At 40.3% G+C, this 20,856-nt stretch overlaps 1 protein-coding gene across 5 annotated transcripts in view; it reads right to left on the reverse strand.

Moving 5' to 3' along the window:
• Window positions 1–20,856, reverse strand: part of RAD52 (RAD52 homolog, DNA repair protein) — a 36,703-nt gene that overhangs the window by 8,335 nt on the left and 7,512 nt on the right. For 3 of the 5 annotated variants that reach the window (XM_032349202.1, XM_032349198.1, XM_032349197.1), the window contains 6 exons: window positions 13,834–13,938; window positions 12,481–12,582; window positions 11,815–11,908; window positions 11,576–11,643; window positions 8,916–9,034; window positions 7,753–7,828 (listed from right to left, as the gene is read on the reverse strand). In XM_032349202.1, the coding sequence (XP_032205093.1) occupies window positions 7,753–7,828; window positions 8,916–9,034; window positions 11,576–11,643; window positions 11,815–11,908; window positions 12,481–12,582; window positions 13,834–13,920 (546 nt within the window). In that variant the 5' untranslated portion in view covers window positions 13,921–13,938. The remainder of the gene's footprint in view (window positions 1–7,752; window positions 7,829–8,915; window positions 9,035–11,575; window positions 11,644–11,814; window positions 11,909–12,480; window positions 12,583–13,833; window positions 13,939–20,856) is intronic. The other 2 variants (XM_032349200.1, XM_032349201.1) reach the window with 2 other exon arrangements.

Raw genomic sequence — 20,856 nt, forward strand, 5'->3', positions numbered from 1 at the left:
AAGGTAATACAAATTTTACAAATATTATATATATTTGTAAATATACAATATTACAAATATTGTATAAATATTTGTATAAATATAATATTATATTACATAATATTTGTAAACAATATAACTGATAAGGGGTTAATATCCAAAATATGTAAAGAACGCACACAACTCACTAGCAAAAACAGCAAATAACCCAATTAAAAATGGCACAGGGTCTATACAGACATTTTTCCAAAGAAGACACAAAGATGGGCAACAGACACATGATACTCAACATCACGAACCATCAGGGAAATGCAAATCAAAACCAAAATGAGATACCTGTCAGGGTGGCTATTATCAAAAAGGTAAGAAAGAAGTGTTGGAGGGGACGTGGAGAAAGATGAACCCTTGTGCACTGTTGGTGGGAATGCAAATGGGGGCAGCCACTGTGGAAAACACTATGAAGGTTCCTCAAAAAATTAAAAATAGAATTACCATGTGATCCACCAATTCCACTTCTGGGTATTTAGCCAAAGAAAACAAAAACACTAACTCGAAAAGCTATCTGTACTCCATGTCCACTGTGGTATTATTTTCAATAGCCAAGGTACAGAAATAACCTAAGTCTCCATCCACGGATAAATGGATGCAGAAAATGTAGTAAATACATAATGGAATATTATTCTGCCATAAAGAAGGAAATCTTTTATTTCCCATAATATGGATGCACCCTGAGGGCATTAGGCTAAGTGAAATAATCAGAGAAAGACAAACACCATATCATCTCACTTATATGTGGAATCTGGGGGAAAAAAAGAAAAAGAGCTCATAGGTACAGAGAATAGATTGGTGGTTGCCAGGGAGAGGCAGGTGTCAGGCAAAATAGGGGTGGGGGATGTGAAAAAGTACAAACTTACAGTTGTAAGTCATGGGAATATAGTATACAGCACAGTGATTACAGCTACTAATATTATATATTTGAAAATCGCTAAAAGTAAATCTTGGAGGTTCTAAAAAAAATTTGTAACTAGCTTTGGTGATAGATGTTAACTAGACTTATATATAATGGTCATTTCATTATATATACAAATATCAAATCATTATGCTGTATACCTGAAACTAAAATAATGTTATATTGCAATTATATCTCAATTTCTAAAAAGTCAAAGACAAAGAGAAATCTTGAAAGCAGCAAGAGAAAAGAAAATCATCACATACAAGAAAGCCTCCATAAGATTATTAGATTTCCTCTTACCAGACAGAACAGAATGGGATAATATATTGAAAGTGCTGAAAGAAAAAAGCTCAGCCAACAATATTGTATCCAGCAAAACTATCCTTCAAAAATAGAGAAATTAAGACTTTTACATAAAAACAAAAGCAGGGGGAGTTCATTTCCACTAGACCTGCTCCACAAGAAATGCTAAAAGGAGTTCTTCAGAGAAAAAAAAAAAGATGCTAGACACTAATACAAGGCTACATAAATATAGTAAGTTCTCCAGTAAAGGTAAATACATAGATAAATATAATAGCCTGAATTAATATCCTTTTGGTACACAGAATTTAAATGAAAAAACTATTAAAACTATATAATGAATATAGAAGTTTTTAAAACAACTATAGTTTTTATAACTGTAAATCTCTGTATATATATTGTATATATATATATACAATATATATTATTAAGTTATATATTATATATAATATAATATATTATTAAGTTAAGATATTTTATATATTGTATATATATATACAATATATAAAGATGTAGTCTGTAACATCAATGAGATAAGGTGGAGCAGGTGTGGAGTTGTAAAGGAATAGATTTGGGGGCACCTGGGAAGCCACTAATTACACTTAATTAGTTAAGCTAGTTAAGCAACTGCCTTCAGCTCAGGTCATGATCCCAGGGTCCTGGGATCCAGCCACATGGCAGTCTCCCTGCTCAGTAGGGAGTCTGCTTCTCCCTCTCTCTGCCTCTACCCACTCCCAACTTGTGCCCTCTCTCACTCTCTCTCAAATAAATAAAATCTTTTTTTAAAAAAAGGAATAGTTTTTGTATGCAAGTGAACTTGTTATCAGTTTAAAACAGAATGAATGCTGCAACTTTAAGATATTTTATAATTGCAAAAATAATCACAAGGAAATTATCTCTAGAATATACACAAAAGGAAGTATGAAGGAAATCAAATCATGTCACTACCCAAAAGTAAAACAAAACACAAAGGAAGGCAGTAAGGGAGGAAAGGAGGGACAAAAACAGCTATAAGACAACAACAAAATGGCAACAATAAGTTGTTCTCTAACAGTAATACTTTAAATGTAAATGGATTAAACACCCCAATCAAATGACATAGATTGGCTGGACAGATTTAAAATTATATGCTTTTTATTAGAGTCTCACTGTAGATCTAAGGACACAGGCTAAAGGTGAAAGGATGAGAAAAGATATGTAACTGGTACCAAAGGAGAGCAGGATGAGCTGTACTAATACCAGGCAAAACAGACTTCAAGTAAAAAAAATTGTAACAAGAGACAAGGAGAACATTATATAATGATAAAAGGGTCAATTCACTTAATATGTATAACAATTACAAATATTTGTAATTGTTAAACACCAGAGCTCCTAAATATATAAAGGAAACTTTCTCAGAACTGGAAAGAGAAATAGACAGCAACAAAATATAATAACAGCAGAAAACTTTAATATTCTACCTCCAATAATGGGTAGAATAAACCGAAGATTAATAATAGAGGATCTGAACATTATAAGCCAAATGGACCTAAACGACATATACAGAATACTCCACCCAACAACAGTAGGTTATAAATTCTTCTCAAGTACACATGAAATATTCTCCAGGGGAGACCACATGTTAGGCAACAAAACAAGTCTTAACCAATTGGGTACAGAAATCATACAAAGTATGCTGACTGATCACAATGGAATGAAACCAGAAATCAATAGCAGAAGGAAAAAGTGGGAAATCCACAAATGTGGAAATTAACAGTACACTCTTAAATAACCAATGGGTCAAAGAACAAGTCAAAAAGGAATTTAGAAAGTATCTTGAGACAAATGAAAATAAGACACACCAAAAGTTATGATACGAAGCAAAAGCAGTGCTAACAGGTAGATTTATAGCGGACATGAGCTAGTGAGAAAATGAAAGAAATGGAGATACATGACAGAGAACAGAAATGCAATAGGAAGAAATAAGGGACAAAACAATTTTTTGAAAAGATCCACAAAATTGATAAACTCTTAACTAGATTAACTAGAAAAGAAAGAGAGAAGACTCAAATAACTAGAATCAGAAAGTAGGGACATTACTACTGATGCCACAGAAATAAAAAAGATTATAAGACTACCCTGACCAGAGGCGTCTGGGTGGCTCAGCCAGTTAAGCCTCTGCCTTTGGCTCAGGTCATGATCCCAGGGTCCTGAGACAGAGCCCCATGTTGGGCTCCCTGCTCAGCAGGGAGCTTGCTTCTCCCTTTCCCTCTGCCTGCTGCTCTGCCTGCTTGTGTATGTTCTCTCTCTGTCACATAAATAAATAAAATCTTTTAAAAAAAGAATACTCTGCACAATTATATACAAACAAATCAAATAACCTAGAAGAAATTGACAAATTCCTAGACATATACAACCTACCAGACTGAAGAAACAGACAATCTGAACAGACCAATAACTAGTTAGGAGGTTAAATCAGTATTCCAAAACCTACCACCAACAACCCCAGAACTAACTGGCTTCGTGGGAGAATTCTACCAAACATTTAAAGAATTAACAGCAATCTTCCTCAAACGCTTCCAAAAGCTAAAGTGGAGGGAACACTTCCAAGCTCATTCTATAAGGTCAGTATTACTAAGATACCAAAGTCAAACAATGACACTACATAACACTTATCATGATGAGCACTGAGTAATATATAGAATTGTTGAATCACTATATTGTACATCTGAAACTAATGTAACACTCTATGTTAACTGGACTGAAATTAAAATTTTAAAAAACTTAATAAAAATAAAACAAACAAAAAAACCAGTGATACTACAAGAGAAAAACAACACTTTGAGAAAACTACGGAAAAATATTACGAATATTAATACAAAGATCCTCCAGGGGCACCTGAGTGGCTCAGACAGATAAGCAGCTGACTCTTGATTTCAGCTCAGATCATGATCTCAGGTGTCATGGTACTAAGCCCCAGGTTGGACTCCATGCTCTGCAGGGAATCCGCTTCTCTCCCTCTCTCTCTCTGCCCCTCCCCCAGCTCATGCATGTGTGCTCACTCTCTCTCTCTCTCTCTCTCAAATAAATTAATTAACTAAAAATTATTTTTTAAAAAATCCTCCAAATACTAGCACACCAAATTTAATAGCACATTAAAAGAATTATACACCATGACCAAGGGGTATTTATTCACAGGATGTAAGGATGGTTCAACTCCACAAATCAATGAATGTGATACACTACAGTAACAGAAAGAAGGGACAAAAGCACATGCTAATCTCAATTAATGCAGAAAAAGCATTTCGTAAGACTCAATACCTTTCACAATAAAAATATTCAACAAACTAGGAATAGAAAGAATATACCTCAACATCATGAAGGCCATATATGAAAAACACACCACTAACAACATACTCAATGGTGAAAGACTGAAAGCTTTTCCTATAATATCAGAAGCAAGGCAAGGATGCCCACTCTCACTACTCATACTCACATACTGGAAATCCTAGCCAGAGCAATTAGGCAAGAAAAAGAAATAAAGTGGAAAAGAAGTCAAATTATCTCTAGATGCAGATGACATGATCTCATATGCAGAAAACCCTAGAGACCACAAAAAAATTGTTAGAATAAATTGTTAGAACAAAAAGTTGCAGGATACAAAATCAACACACAAAAATCACTTCTGTCTATACACTAGTAATGAACAATCCAAAAGGAAAATGAAGAAAACAATCCATCTACAATAGCATCAAAAAGAACAAAATACTTAATAATAAACCTAACTACCACGAATGTGAAAGACTTCTACACTGAAAACTGCAAAAAGGTTGCTGAAAATAATTAAAGAAGCAACAAATAAATGGAAAGACACCCCATGTTCATAAAATTTAATATGGTTAAGATCCCCAAACTACTTATTCAATACAAACCTTATCCAAATTCCCATAGCATTATTTGCATAAACAAAAAAAATTTCATCCTAAAATTCATATGGAATCTCAAAGGACTTCAAATAGTGAAAACAACATTGAAAAAGAACAAAGTTGAAGGATTCATACCTTCTCATTTCAAAATAAACTGTGATCAAAATGATATGATACTGTCATAAATACAGACACACAGTCCAATGGAATAGAGAGCCCAGAAATAAACCCTTTCGTATATGATCAAATGAATATCGGCAAGCGTGCCAAGACCACTTAATGGGAAAAAGAGAGTCTCTTCAACAAATGATGCTGGAAAAAACTGGATATCCACATGCAAAAGAAGGAAATTAGACTGGTATCTTACATCATAAACAAAAATAAGTTTAGACAGACTAAAGACTTAAACATAAGACACAAACCATAAAACTCAAGAGAAGAAAATATTGGGGAAAAGCTCATGACATTGGATTTGACAATGATTTCTTGCATATGACACCAAAAACACAAAGCAAAAATATATAAATGGGACAATGTCAAACTTAAACATTTTAAAGGGAACCTATGACACAGGAAAAAATATCTGCAATCATGTCTCTGATAAGGTGTTAGTATTCAGAATATATACAGAATCCTACAACCCAACAACAAAATATTAAAATCCCCAATTAAAAAATGGGCAAAGAAACAGACATTTCTCCAAAGATGATATACAAATGGCCAAAAAGCATATAAAAAGACATTCAACATCAAAACTCATCATCATAGAAATGCAAATTAAACCCACAATAAGATAGCATCTCACACCCACTAGGATGGCTGCTATCAAAAAAACCCCAGAAAATAACAGGTGTTGGTAAGGCTGTAGAGAAATGGAACACTTGTGCACTGTTGGCTGAACACTAGTGTGGCCACTACAGAAAACACTATGGAAGTTCCTCAAAAAACTACCACATGAGGGCTGAGTCAGTTAAGTGTCCTACTCTTGATCTGAGCTCAGGTCTTGATCTCAGGGTGGTGAGCTTCAGCTCTGTGTTTTAAAAAAAACAAAAATACTACCATATGCTCCAGCAACACTACCTCTGGATATATAACCAAAATAACTGAAAGGAAGGTCTTGAAGAAGTATTTGCAAAACCATGTATATAACAGCACTATTCCCAAGTCAAGAGATGAAAGCCACCCAAATGTCCATTGATGGAAATATAAAGAAAATGTGGTGTGGAGACGCCTCGGTGGCTCGGTTGGTTAAGCAGCTGCCTTCGGTTCCGGTCATGATCCTGGCGTCCTGGGATCGAGTCCCACATCAGGCTCCTTGCTCAGCAGGGAGCCTGCTTCTCCCTCTGACTCTGCCTGCCACTCTGTCTGCCTGTGCTCGCTCTCTCTCTCTCTGACAAATAAATAAATAAATTCTTTAAAAAAATAAAAAATGTGGTGTGTACCTACAGTGGAATATTATTCAGCCTTAAAAAGGAAGGTAATTTTTTTTAAAGGACTTTATGTTTAAGTAATCTCTACAGCTAACCTGGGGCTGTAGAGCAACCTGAGATCAAGAGTCCCACACTCTACTGAGCCAGCCAGACGCACCAAAAAAAAGAAAGTAATTCTGACACAGGCTACAAAGCAGATGAAACCTGAGGACGTTGTGCTAAGACAACATAAACCAGACAGGAAATTCATAGGAGCCAGAAGTAGAATGGTGGTAACAAGAGGCTGAGAAGGGGGGAGAAGGAGAGTTGTCCTTATGGGTATAGAGTGGCAGAATCCCAACATTAAAAAGTTCTGGAGATCTATTTCATCAGTAAACTGTACACTTAAAAATGGCTAAAATGGTGAACTTTTGTTATGTTTTTTTACCACAATAAAAAAACATCCCTAATATCACTCATAAACACAGACACAAACGTCCTTAACAAGATATAAGCAAACGGAGGCCAACAACACATAGAAAGGATTTTAACAAGGGAAAGTGTGGCGTTTTGACAGCTGCCAAGTGCCATGCCCCTCTGCCAGGGCATCCCCCACCAGCAGCCCTCAAGGACAGGCCAGGGAATGCTGCCCTGGGCTGCAGCGCTGCAGGGAGGCTCTGACAACGCCCTGGAATGGACAGCCACTCGCCAGCCACCGGAACGCACCACTACCTGCCACAGCCCCCGCCAAGAGCAAGTCCAGGGCTGCGTAATCCCAGAACCCCCTCCAAAGGCTCAGCTCATGTGACAGGCTCAGGTGGAGAAAAGGGGACCTAGGCCGTGACCCCTAGAGCACAGACGCAGGCTGAGAAGGTGAGGTTCTTTCTGAGTGTTTCTAAGGAACCAGAGGGGTGCTGCAGGGAGCTCTGTGCTCCTTTGGAGGTTTCACACACCATTCTGGAACACAGCTCTCTGTGCAGAAAACAAGTAGCATGGATTCTCTAGGCTTTAAGTCCTTCAGCTGGAAAATTCGGTGATTGGTTCCTGCTGGCTCTGGTAGGCAGACAAGTCTGAAATACACATTCCAGACCCTCAAAAGGGCTGAGTCTCCCCTTCTTCTTTCTCCGTCCAGATACTCAACCCATGCCCCTGGGGCACTGGTCCTATCTTTACTGTGATGCATTCCATTCATCCATTTCTAACATACCTGGCGGGGAAGCTTATTTAGTGACCTCAGATAATCTTTGTCCAGAATACAATTTCCAAGTGCATTCCCGAAACTTCTAAGGGTAAGGAAGAAAAAAAAAAAAAAGAAAGAAAGAACGGAACAGGTTGAGAATGATTATGTGTCAATATCAGAGAACATAGTTAACAGTTACAACATTTGTGGCAAGGTGCTTCTCCACTGCGGCAGAGGAGATGGACCCCAATATACATGCAGAGACACTTCTTGGGCACCTGCCACTTTCAGGCACTGTATGAGGGTCTCAGTACAGCATGTGGCACAGCAGTCACCAGTCTCTGCCCCCAACAAGAGGCAGGGAGGTCCAAAAGACTAAGAAAACATTTGCAAAACCCCATGAGTTACCTCCTGCCATTCTTTTTTCAGGGGCGGTTCCAATTCCCCAGTAATAGTGGGCAACTCACTTAGGGCACACCATCCTCCATGCCTGAAGTTCTTTACTTGGAACATCTGGCCTCCCGCACAGGTTAGAGCACCTCAAGTTTTTAATGTAGGTTCATTACATGTGTGATTTAATTCACGTCAATTCTCAAAGGCCATGTATGACCTCCCAAAAAAAGTGTAAAAAAAAAAAACAAACAAAACCCTGTTCTATGCACCTTAGTTGTACATACCCAAGGAAACACTGTTTAGGTGTTTTAAAGAGAATGGGAAAGCGATCTCTGTCCTCGTGTGGAAAGGTTTCCAAGACACACAACTGAGATGGGGGTGAGCAAAATCAAGTACAGAGTAGAGAATATAGTATTCTTTTTTTTTTTTTTTTTTTAGATTTTATTTATTTATTTGAGAAAGCACGAGTGGGGTGAGGGGCAAAGGAAGAAGCAGACTCCCCACTGAGGAAGTCCGATGTGGGACTTGATTTTGGGACTCCAGGATGGTGACCTGAGCCAAAGGCAGATGCTTAACCCACTGAGCCACCCAGGTGCCCCGCGAATGTAGTATTCTACCACTTGTTCTCAAAGAAGGGAGACCTAAGCATAAAGAACCACAGGGAAAATTCAAAGTGTAGGAAACAGGGCTGACAGGGACAAGGAGGGAGTGAGGCTTGGGTTATTACAACTTTTTGTACCACGTGAATGAATTGTCTCACCAACTGACGCAGGTTAGACTCCAGCCCTCGTGCTCACCTCAGCGCCCGCTTCAGCCCATCTGTCACGGCCTCCTTCCTGGCCTTCTCCAAAGACAAGGCTTTTGACTTAAGGCCCTCGCTGACACCGTAGCCCACATCTTCATGATATGAACCATCCTACAGGTAGAAAAGGAGTTCAGAGTCCAACGTGAAGAGCTGCAGTTGTGTCCTGGTTCCACGGCTCTCCTCACCCTCAAGGGCATTTGCGCCAGGGCACACAGAACCTGGGCGCCTTGCTAAAGGGCACACGGGCACAGAGAGCTGGAAGAGAATTCATTTCCAGTGCTACGTCCTTGACCTGATCTGCCCGGAAATGTACAAGACAATTCTCCGTACCCACTTACAAGTGCACATAAAAAAGGCACATAGCTAACCCACCCTAAATCTTCCTAAGGTTCACTGCCCCAAGGTATAAAAACCTCTGGGACATGAAACAAAAGAAAAATGTGAAATACTGTATTTAACAGACTCTTAACGATTGGCTAGCAAATCAAAAAATCTTTTCACAGGTCAGGTGGTATCCATTTCCTGGCTTTCATCAAAAATGAAGGTATACCTGATCAAATTATTAGCTGACAGAGAACCAAATGTAATTTTGGATAGCACTCTGATTTCTGAGATATAACTCAGAAAGCTTATTCAAAGAAATGGTGATACTGCAACAAAATTCTCTCCATTCCCAGTTTATTTATGTGAGTAAGGTTTCTCAGTTTTGTTTTTGGTGTTTTTTTTTGTTTTTTTTTTTACTTATTTGTCAGAGGTAGAGAGAGACATGGCACAAGCATGGGGAGCAGCAGACAGAGGGAGAAGCAGGCTCCCCGCTGAGCAGGGAGCCCGATGCAGGACTCAATCCCAGGACCCTGGGATCATGACCTGGGCCCAAGGCAGACACTTAACTGACTGAGCCACCCAGGTGTCCCAAGTACTATTTATAAAAATAAGAAGTGAGAATAGAATTAATGCTGAATGTTCTATCTAGGAAAAAGTAATATTAAACTATGGAAATATAAACCACCCAGAAAGAAAAAAAAAGCTTCATCCATCTCATTAAGAAATGCATTTTCCAAAAAAATTTATTTTTATTAAGTATATAAATTTTGATGTAGTTATTTTGTCCCCCTCATAGACCCAACTGACTGATCAATTGTGTTAGTAATACCTGTAACAGTAATTCAATCCAGAAGAAATTTTTTTAAATTTAGAGCCTTAAGGTCACTGAAAATTTACCCCCCAAAATTACATTTATATGCCCATACATACACATACACACACACACACACACACACACACACACACAGGAATATGCTAAGGTTATTAATAAAAATAATATTACATGTGTTCATGTAATATATATACATAATATATATTCCAAACATATATTTTGTTTATACATGTATATGGACAAAAGCCAATGGGGAGACAGAATGAAAATATCAGTTTGAGAAGAAAAAAATGTAAAATTTCTCATGACTAAAGAATAGCTTGCTCATGTATTTTTTTAAGTGGATCATAGTATTTAATCGTTTATGATATTTAAAATACATTGATACGGGGTGCCTGGGTGGCTCAGTGGGTTAAAGCCTCTGCCTTCAGCTCAGGTCATGATCCCAGGGTCCTGGGATCAAGTCCCACATCGGGCTCTCTGCTCAACAGGAAGCCTGCTTCCTCCTCTTTCTCTGCCTGCCTCTCTGCCTACTTGTGATCTGTCAAATAAATAAATAAAATCTTTTTAAAAAATAAATAAATAAAATAAAATACATTGATACATTTTAAAAAGATGTAACAAGAAAAGAAATGTGAAATAACAGGGACTGAGAATACATTTATCCTGATGAGTCGTGAAAAATGTGTCGAAGTGCTGAATCACAATATTGTACACCTGACACCTATATACCACTGGATGTTAATTACACTTGAATAAAAAAAGGAAGAGAAAGATGTAACAGATTTTAGAGTGTCAACTTTTACAATACGCTAAAAAACATACCGTTGTAACTACAGGTTTCCCCTGCTATCCGAAAGTAGAACGAACATTCTCATGAAACCTTCCGTAAGCCAAAATAGTATAAAGCAAAGAATTGCCATTAATTTATATGGAAAAATCTCTCAGCATTCCCAGATCCAAAAAATAACCTGTTATGCTTTTCTGATAACATAAGGACACATCTTGCTAATGGATGCACACAATAAATGGAGCTAGAGCACAGATGCTCACGGACAGAGCTCAAAGCCCTGGCAGCTCGATGTCAAGATGGTGAGTGTAGTTCCCAGGGATGGACTCAGCGGGACCCCTCTTGCCACCAGGGTGTGCCTTTTTTCATAGAAGTGAAAATTCTCTCTAGATTGCTTTCAGTTAAGGGAAAACAGGTACCAGCGTAGGTTTTCATAAAAGCAAAGGGGTGCAGTGCAAACTTTTGAAATGCAGAGGACTTACAGTGCATTTGTACTTATGGTGAAACCTTTTAGGTGTCAACTTAAAATGTACAGGAAACACGCATTTTTCAGCATTCATTTAGGGGGCACGTGAGTAAGAATGTCTAAGGAACACTGGCTGAGCCCCAGCTCTCTAGGCCCAGTCCAGAGAATTCTCTACCTGCTCATTGTCTGTCACCACCCACCCGGCCCTTGGAGGCAGCGAGTCTGCTCCATCACCCTCACCTTCAACTGGACTCTCACAAACGCACAGACTCCCACGTAGAACTTGCCATTGTTAAGGTCAACAAAATCTAGGAGTGGGAAAGAGAACCAATTGAAGAGGATACTGACCCCTGTGCCTCACCCATATTCCTCCTACCAGCAACAAAATACACCGACATCCTCACCCACAAAATACTCTCATCAGAAATTTACACCAAAGTAAAGGAAATTAAGTCACCATTGCCAGGAAACATACTCACCCACATTCTGCTGTGTGATGGAGTGTGCCCAGCCGTTGTAACCGAACATCTCATTGGCCAGATTAATTACCCTGTGACCCTCAATGTAACATACCTGGGAAGAGAAATTAAAGGCAGAGGGGGGAGCTGGTTAAAAGTCCCTGCCATACTAAATGAGAATCAAAATTTACTTAACTTACTCCTTACCAGCTTTTTTGACAAAACTGCCCTTTAACATTCCAGGAAAATTCTCAGTGAATTGATTTCAAAGATCTTCCAGAAGGAACCAGTTAGAACTATTGTTTTGTCTTGGGGGAGGGATTAGACTCAGAGTAGAAAGATACCCACTCACCTAGCAGTTTCCAAAACTCACAGCTTCCAAAAAAGTACAAGTCTCAGGCTGACATATATTATAGGAGACCAAAAATGTACACATAAAATTAGAAGCAAAGGGCAAAAGAAACATTTTTAAAAGATGGTGTAAATATCTCAAGATGGAAGACAACACTTGGGTGGCTTCAGATGACAATGCCAGCTGGAACCCATCCCCTTCCAAAGACACTAGGAAACATCTAGCAACAGTGAGCAGGAGACCTTCTGAATCCATGAGGACCCAGAGAGGGAGAAAGATCCTCTGAGTAGCCAGCTAGAGGGGCACCCACTTCTCAAGCGTGTCATCTCTCCTACCCTCTGGCCTCCTCCAGCCATGCGGCTACTGATGTATTCCGGGCCCAGCCTCTGCCTCAGAGCGTTCTGGATGGCCTGGTACTCATCTGCTGTGTACTGATACTGCAATCCAGAAAAGGAAAAATTAAACTGACATTACCCCATTCCTATGCCAGCAAGTCTCCAGACCCTGTTACACTCTTAAAAAGTATTGAGGGCCCTAAGAGCTCTTGTTTACGTGGGTTTTATCTACCAATACTAGGAATTAAAACTGAGAAACTTCTAAGGCACACTTTCCATAAGCCATCAGAGCAGTATCCCCCCAGGCTGTGTGTGCTCTGTAGAGTCTCACTGTTCACTTGTAAGAGAATGAAAAGGAAAAGGCAAGAAGTTTTTTAGTATTATTATGGAATCTTTTTGACCCCGTGGACTCGGGAGAGGTCTGGTGGACCCCAGGGGTCACTGGGCCCCATTTTGAGAGGCATTGCCCTAGGTGTCACCACCCTCCTGATAAAATTTTCTCGAGTCAGAATTGGTAAACTGAAAAGTGCCACCTCAGAGTCTGTATATGACATTTATGCCCACAAGGTAGCAGGAGACATACCTCTTCTCTAGTTCAACACTCTTCCATCTTATACATACATAAATATACCACTACTTATTTGACTACTGTTCCCTTGGTAGTTTCCCCCTTGTCCTATTTAAATGAAATAAATTGGGGGTGCCTGGGTGGCTCAGTGGGTTAAGCCTCTGCCTTCAGCTCAGGTCATGGTCTCGGGGTCCTGGGATCGAGCCCAGCATTGGGCTTCTCTGCTCAATGGGGAGCCTGCTTCCCCCTCTCTCTCTGCCTGCCTCTCTGCCTACTTGTGATGTCTCTCTGTCAAATAAATAAATAACATCTTTTTAAAAAAATAAATAAATAAATGAAATAAATTTTCACAAACAGATCTATGGTAAAGACAAAGATGGACTCGAGGGGACAAAGCAAGAATCTCTTTTATACGTACAGAATATTGCCACAAAGAATAGGACACTGGAATCCTTGAAACTGGGTGAAATGTAGACAGGAGTGATGGGGAAAGAGCAAGACTTTGCATTCACATACAGTCTACGTTTCATTTTGAATGCTATACCATATGAATATGTAATGTATCAAAAAAATAAACAAAAGGTAAATCTCAATGTAATCCCCAGTACTACAAGATGCTACAGTTCCACGACACCCTGAGAGTTCCTCAGAGTCCCAAATAATGCACGGAACGGAAAACCCACTGACCGTAAATAGCTTCCACGTACATGATTATACCCTACAAACTACTTTCTCCTACCTTTTCACTTAACCTCATTCTTCCCAGGTATGGAAAACACAGTTACCTGTCCGAAGCATAACACGGAGTTGCCGCCAGCCACAGAAGGATGGTTGCCACGGGCTCCAAGAACTGCTTCCTCGGTCCCAGACATGTTGATTCCAGGTGACCTCTATAAAAAGAGAAAATTTAAAAAGATCTCAAAGAATGCTGAAGGTAAAAAGCAAGAGCCTCCACACAAAATCAGACTAAAGCATCCAAATGTAGTATCCTACAAGTCGATTTACTTAACACTTAATGTGGGTTTTGTTTTGTTTTTTTTAGATTTTACTTATTTATTTGACAGAGACAGAGAAACAGTGAGAGAGGGAACACAAGCAGGGGGAATGGGAGAGGAAGAAGCAAGCTTCCCTCTGAGCAGGACCCCAATGTGGGACTCGAACCCAGGAACCTGGGATCATGACCTGAGCCACGAAGGCAGATGCTTAACGACTGAGCCACTCAGGCACCCCAATGCTTTTCTTGTAAGCACTGCCCCAATCAAGGACTAAGTTCCTCAGTGCTTAGCGATCATCCAACATGGCACTAAAAATCCTTTAGGGTCCACTTCTATCTTTCTGTTAAAATTCTGGCTAGGGTTGGGGTGCCTGGCTGGCTGAGTCCGCAGAGCATGCAACTCTTGATCTCAGGGTCATGAGTTCAAGTCCCACATTGGGCAAGGAGCCTACTTAGAAAAACAAACCATAAAATGTTCATTTGGTGTTATTTAAGGTGATTTTTGAATTATAATGCATTATAATTGCAATGTTTATAATTGAAAAAGTCAAAATTACAAAAACACTCCAAGGGAGAGTAATCAATCAACTCATTACTACCTCATATATGAACAACATGATTCTGGCTTCCGTGGGGTCAAAAAGAGAAGTATAAGCCAGGGGTGCCTAAGTGGCTCAGTCATTAAGCAACTGCCTAACTCAGGTCAGCTCAGGTCATGATCTCAGTATCCTGGGATCAAGCCCCATACTGGGCTCCCTGCTCAGTAAGGAAGCTGCTTCTCCCTCTCCCTCTGACTCTCCCTGTGCTTGTGTTCTCTCTCTTTCTCTCTCTCTCAAATAAATAAATTAAATATATATATTTTTTAAAGTAAAAGCCACAAGAACTCACCTGCTTTCCAGGAGCTGGTAGGAGACTAACAGGAAAGAGCAAGAGAAGGCAGTGTGGATGGCCCTAATATTCAGGAAGAATAAAGCATTAGACCAGTTAGGTCTTTTGCAGCATCAGCATCACCTGGGAACTTATTAGAAATGCAAATCCCTTGGGACGCCTGGGTGGCTCAGTTGGTTGGACGACTGCCTTCGGCTCAGGTCATGATCCCGGAGTCCTGGGATCGAGTCCCACATCGGGCTCCTAGCTCCATGCGGAGTCTGCTTCTCCCTCTGACCTTCTCCTTGCTCATGCTCTCTCTCACTGTCTCTCTCTCAAATAAATAAATAAAATCTTTAAAAAAAAAAAAAGAAATGCAAATCCCCAGGTCCTACCCTAGACCTCCTGGATCAGAAACTAAAGGCAAAGCTGAGGAGTTAGTGCTTGCCCAAGTCCACCACGTGATTCTGACCCCGCCTCAAGTTTGGGAGCCAGTGCATTAGACTGAGACTATGCAAATGTACAGTCCATTAGTAAACAGAATTACCCTCAGAAGCAGCATTTGCCACTGGCTGACCCACTACCTGACTATCCCTACACCTGTCTCAGATCAGATGGATTCAGTGCTGGGCCCCAGCCTTTCTGTCCCTTTCCAGCGTTTAAGATATGGAAGCGAGGACATGGTGGGTCCTCCGGTGTGAAATTCCGGATTTCCTGGCTCTTCCAGTAGAAGCCATGATCAACTGTGCTAACAGCACAGGAGCCAAAAAATCTGCAGATGATCTTGGCGAGGGGGATCAGGGGCTGAACAGGCTTCCTGCTGCTGGTAGGGGTGACATAGTGACCACCACAGTGAAGGAAGGCAAACCAGAGCTCAGAAAGAAAGTATATCCAGCAGGTAACTGGACAACGGAAGTCCCTACTGGTGAGAAGCTGGTGTGTTTCTCTCTTTGGAAGATAACATGGGGGTCACAGAAAACAGTAAAGGCAAAATGAAAGGTCTGCTTTCACAGGACCAGTTGCAAAGGAGTGCGCACACGTGCGGCCCGGGACTGCAGCCGCTGGGGGTAGCACTGCAGGATTCTTTGGTGTTCACAAAAAATGAAAATTTATTTGCTCCCAATAGTTGCCTTCCTGTTCTTTACTACAGGTCACCTTTCTTGACACCACCTGACCCTTGCCTCCTTTAGTAAAATGAAATTGCTTGGTGCAAACTGGCTGTGGGTATGTGCAGAATAAACAGTACTTGACAAAAAGAAAAAGAAAAGTGTTGTGCCTCAGCACACTAGTATGCTGTAGTCTTCAGGTTATTTGCTGACAGTAAAACTACAAATCTAGGAATGCCCGGTGGCAGAACATTCCCCACCGCACCACAATACAGCGTTTGGGGGCTCAAGTTCCAAAGGTCGGTTTCTGACAAATACCCAGTAGGTGCTTGACCAAGGGAAAAATCCTACAATCTCTCTAAATGATGTCCTCTCATCTAGAAACGGACATAGTAATAATACCTGCATTTCCTACGGGTTCTGTCGAGATTACCACGATACTGCATGAAAACTGCATTAGAATAGTGCACACAGGAAGTACTGAAAGGTTAGCTATTGCTAAGTGCATCTTACCTTTCTTACTGTAGTATGACGAAAATGCAAAAAATCATTTAAATGATCACAAAACATTACATTTCAACTAACAACAATTAACTATTTCTAACCTGGCACTAAGAAAGTAGAAGAGTGACATATACTAGGTTAATTAATAATTAGTGTCTAAAATTGTTACAACAGGGCCATCTGCCTGGCTCAGTCAGAAGAGCATGTGACTCTTGATCTCAGGGTGGTGAGTTCAAGCCCCAGCCCCAGATTGGGGGTAGAGATTATTTAAATAAATAAATAAACTTCTAAAAAAATTGTTAAAACAGAATCACTGTATTATACACCTGAAATTAATATTACACTGTATGTTAACTAACTATATTTAAATAAAAACTTGAAAAAAAAGAAATACTTCACACATACTGGGATAGCTACAGTAAAAAAGAATAACCAACATTAGCAAGGATGTGGAGAAACTGGAACATACACAGACACACACACAATCTGTTAAAACAGGTTGGGTGCCCGGCTGGCTCAGCCAGTAGAACACTCAACTCTTGATCTCAGGTTGTGAGTTTGAATCCCACGCTGGGCACAGGGATTACTTAAAAAACAAAAAACAAACAAACAAACAAAAAAACACTTAAAATTGTTGCAATAGGAAATAGTGGAATAAGGATCATATTTAGAACACAATTATAGGGGTCCCTGGGTGGCTCAGTCATTAAGCATCTGCCTTTAATAAAAAGAAAAAAAATTGAAGACCTATTATATAAAGCAGAGGTCTGCAAACCTTCTCTTTAAAGTGCCAGATAGTATTTTAGGTTTTGCAGACTATATGGTCTCTGTCACACCTATGTAACTCTGGCATTTTAGTGTGGATGCAGCCACAGATGATATGTAAACAAATGGGTGTGGTTGTGTCCCAGTAAAACTTTATCACAAAAAGAGGTGGCAGATTTGGTCCACAGGCCACAGTGTACCAACCCCTGCTATAAAGCACACTTTGACTGTTTGAGTCAGATGTGGTTCAATATCACCCTCCATCCAATACGTTAAGTTGGACAATTACTCAAACTTTCTGTGTTTCAATTTCCTCATCTGTAAAGGGGAATATTATTAAAATCAACCTCATAAATGTATCATATTAAAATGATGTGATAAGAGACGCTGGGTGGCTCAGGCAGTTAAGTGCCGGTCTTTGGCTCAGGTCGTGATCCTGGAGTCCCAGATCAACCACCGCTGGGCTTCCTGCTCAGCCGGGAGTCTGCTTCCCTCTCTTCCTCTGCTCCTCCCCCAGCTTGGGTTCGTTCTCACTCACTCCCCCTCTCAAATAAATAAATCTTTAAAAAATAAAATGATGTGATAATAACAGTACCCAGCAGAAATCATCACTAGATACAAGAAAGTTGTAGGGGAGATTTATAAAGTCTCAAATGAGCACCTGTCCACTTATTTGTTAAAAAAACAAAGGGAAATACACTGGGAATATACCCAAAGCCACCGAGCTACACACTTAAAAATGGTTAAAAATATGGGGCGCCTGGGTGGCTCAATCGTTAAGAGTCTGCCTTCAGCTCTGGTGGTGATTGGGATCGAGCCCCACATCTGGCTCCCTGCTCAGTGGGAAGCCTGCTTCTACCTCTCCCACTCCCCCTGCTTGTGTTCCTGCTCTCACTGTCTTTCTGTCAAATAAATAAATAAAATATTTTTTAAAAAATGGTTAAAAATTTGTTATGTATATTTTGCCACAATAAAAAAAAAGGAGATAAAATAACACAATGAAGGTTTATATTCCTTCAGGTACCCAGTCTGGTGGCCCTGCCCAACCGGTGGCTGTGTCATCTAAGCACATGTGACCTCCAAGGTCATCACTGCAAGGGAAGAAAGAGTTGTTAAAGTCACACGGGTTCGTAGCTGCCTTAGGCCAGAAGCGATATGCATCACTTCTGGTCACAGTTCACTGGACAGAACTTGTCACAAGGCTCCCACTTAAAGGCAGTGGAGGCTAGAAGTATAAGAAAGCATTTGGTGGGGGCGCCTGGGTGGCTCAGTGGGTTAAAGCCTCTGCCTTCAGCTCAGGTCATGATCCCAGGGTCCTGGGATCGAGCCCCGCATCGGGCTCTCTGCTCTGCAGGGAGCCTGCTTCCTCCTCTCTCTCTCTCTCTCTCTCTGCCTCTCTGCCTACTTGTGATCTGTCAAATAAATAAATAAAATCTTTAAAAAAAAAAAAAAAAGAAAGAAAGCATTTGGTGAGTACTGTCTCTTTCATCTGCTTTCCCCACTCCAGTGTGAGCCCTTAGAAGGCAGGAGATTCTTGATTCTTCTTGGCCCCTCAGTGAGCAGCATGGTAACCTGTTCCCCCTAAGGGGTCAGGAAGGGAAGCATTCATTGGGGGAGTGATTAAGTGAATGGATGGATGGATGGATGGATGATGAAGTACATAGTGTAGGATACAGAGACAAAGTATATTTTTTAATTCCTTAGAAACTGATTTTATAAGGCAAGAGTTAATATTTCTCACACTTCAAAAGCAACTTGCTATTTTTCTAAACAATATCTTAGAAGAGTCAACCTTTTATCACAGAAAAGGACAATTTCATCTCTGCCCACAAAGTAAAACATGGAATCATTTTTTTTCCCCTGCCAGTTACTATTTGAGAAAAAGCTGACTGCCTTCCTTTCTAAAACTGTCTACAATCATTTTCCCATTATAAAATTACAACATCTTTATTATAGAAAGCTTTACACATATATCAAAAAATATGGAAGGAAGTAAAATTTGACTGGATCACCAACAACAACAGAAAACTCTTTTTCCTGTATGTGATCAAGTTCATGTATGTTTTGTGTGTGTGTGTATGTGCACACTTGCTAAACAAAAATCTGGAGTCTTCCACATTTATCAGGCATATCTTATGCAGCACCTCAAATCTTCTTTGCCTTGCCGATATCTGAGGCCCTTGACTACTTTTTCTACCCCGGTTGCCATGAGATAGACCAAATACGCATTGAGTTCTAACTGAATGCACAGAGGCACGACCACCAGTCCCTCACCTCCTGCTCATGCCATTTGCCTCTCACTCCCTCCCGGGGCTCCCCTCTCACCTTGAAGGTGTGATAACCTGTGGGACCCACCTGATGCCCACACATGCACAACCTGGAAATCTGAGGGAGGGAATACAGCATGCGGCAAACCTTTTACCGATGAGATACAGAAGCTGAGGGTTAAATTCTTCTCCCTCCTTTCTTTGGTGGGGAAGGGGCTGTCCTGGGATACAGAGCTTCATACATGCTTCTAAGAGACAGCATTAAGAGATCAAGCAGTCAGTTGTACTTGTTAATCAAGGGGTGGCCAGCTTGGAAATGTCCCCTTGAAATGACTTAATCTTCCTTCTCTCCTCAATCTCCCTTTCCTCACTTCTGCTTCCTGAAGAAATCATAGCACATAAGGTTTTGCCTCAAGTCTAGATTCTGGGGTTCCCAGGTATAGAGATACCATGGACACTCTGCTAACTATCCCTTCAGCTCTTACCACAATCATGCACCTAGGCCTAACTGCCAAATGCCAACATTTGTATCTCTTTATCTGAGGGCCTTTTTTGGCATCCAGGGCCCATTTTGTGCCTGTTCATGGTAAATTGGAAGCACCAGAGAACCGATGCCCTTGGGAGCAGCCCTCCACTACTGACTGATGGGAGCTGGTGTTTAAAGACCCTAGATCTCTTACCCACTTTGTGAGATAACACTGAGCTGTGAGTTCTACATTGGCTTGAGTTTCCCAGTGAAATTAGGTTTGGTTGCCCACTAGTGGTAACTGGCTTGGCCATGCACCTCACCCTCTGATAAATGCCCTTTCTTTCCTGTCTCACTCCCCTCACCTCTACGGCACATCCTGGGCTCTTCTCTCAGATAAGTTACGTATGTTTGAAGAAAAATATAGGGGAAGCAAAAGATACCTTTACAATTGAGAAATCTAGTAGATGCTACCTTAATCAGGTAATCAAACATAATGTCACCAGTGATAGTCCCATCATAAGCTCCCTGATGGATATACTAAAAAGGTCACAACGTCACTTAAGGAGTAGTTCTACCAATTTAATCATGACTCTAATCAAGAGGAAATAATTAGACAAGTTGAAACCTCTAACATTTGGATTCACACCATGTCAATGTCTTAAAAAGTAAAACAAAGGAGGGTATGTGCTTTGGTTGAGTGCTGTGAAGTGTGTAAACCTGGTGATTCACAGACCTGTACCCCTGGGGCTAATAATACTTTATATCTTTATAAAAAAAATTTAAAAATTACTTAAAAAATAAATAAATAAAACAAAGCAAAATATAGAATAAAATAA

Source organism: Mustela erminea, chromosome 6, assembly GCF_009829155.1.
Source record: "Mustela erminea isolate mMusErm1 chromosome 6, mMusErm1.Pri, whole genome shotgun sequence".
NCBI lineage: Eukaryota > Metazoa > Chordata > Mammalia > Carnivora > Mustelidae > Mustela > Mustela erminea.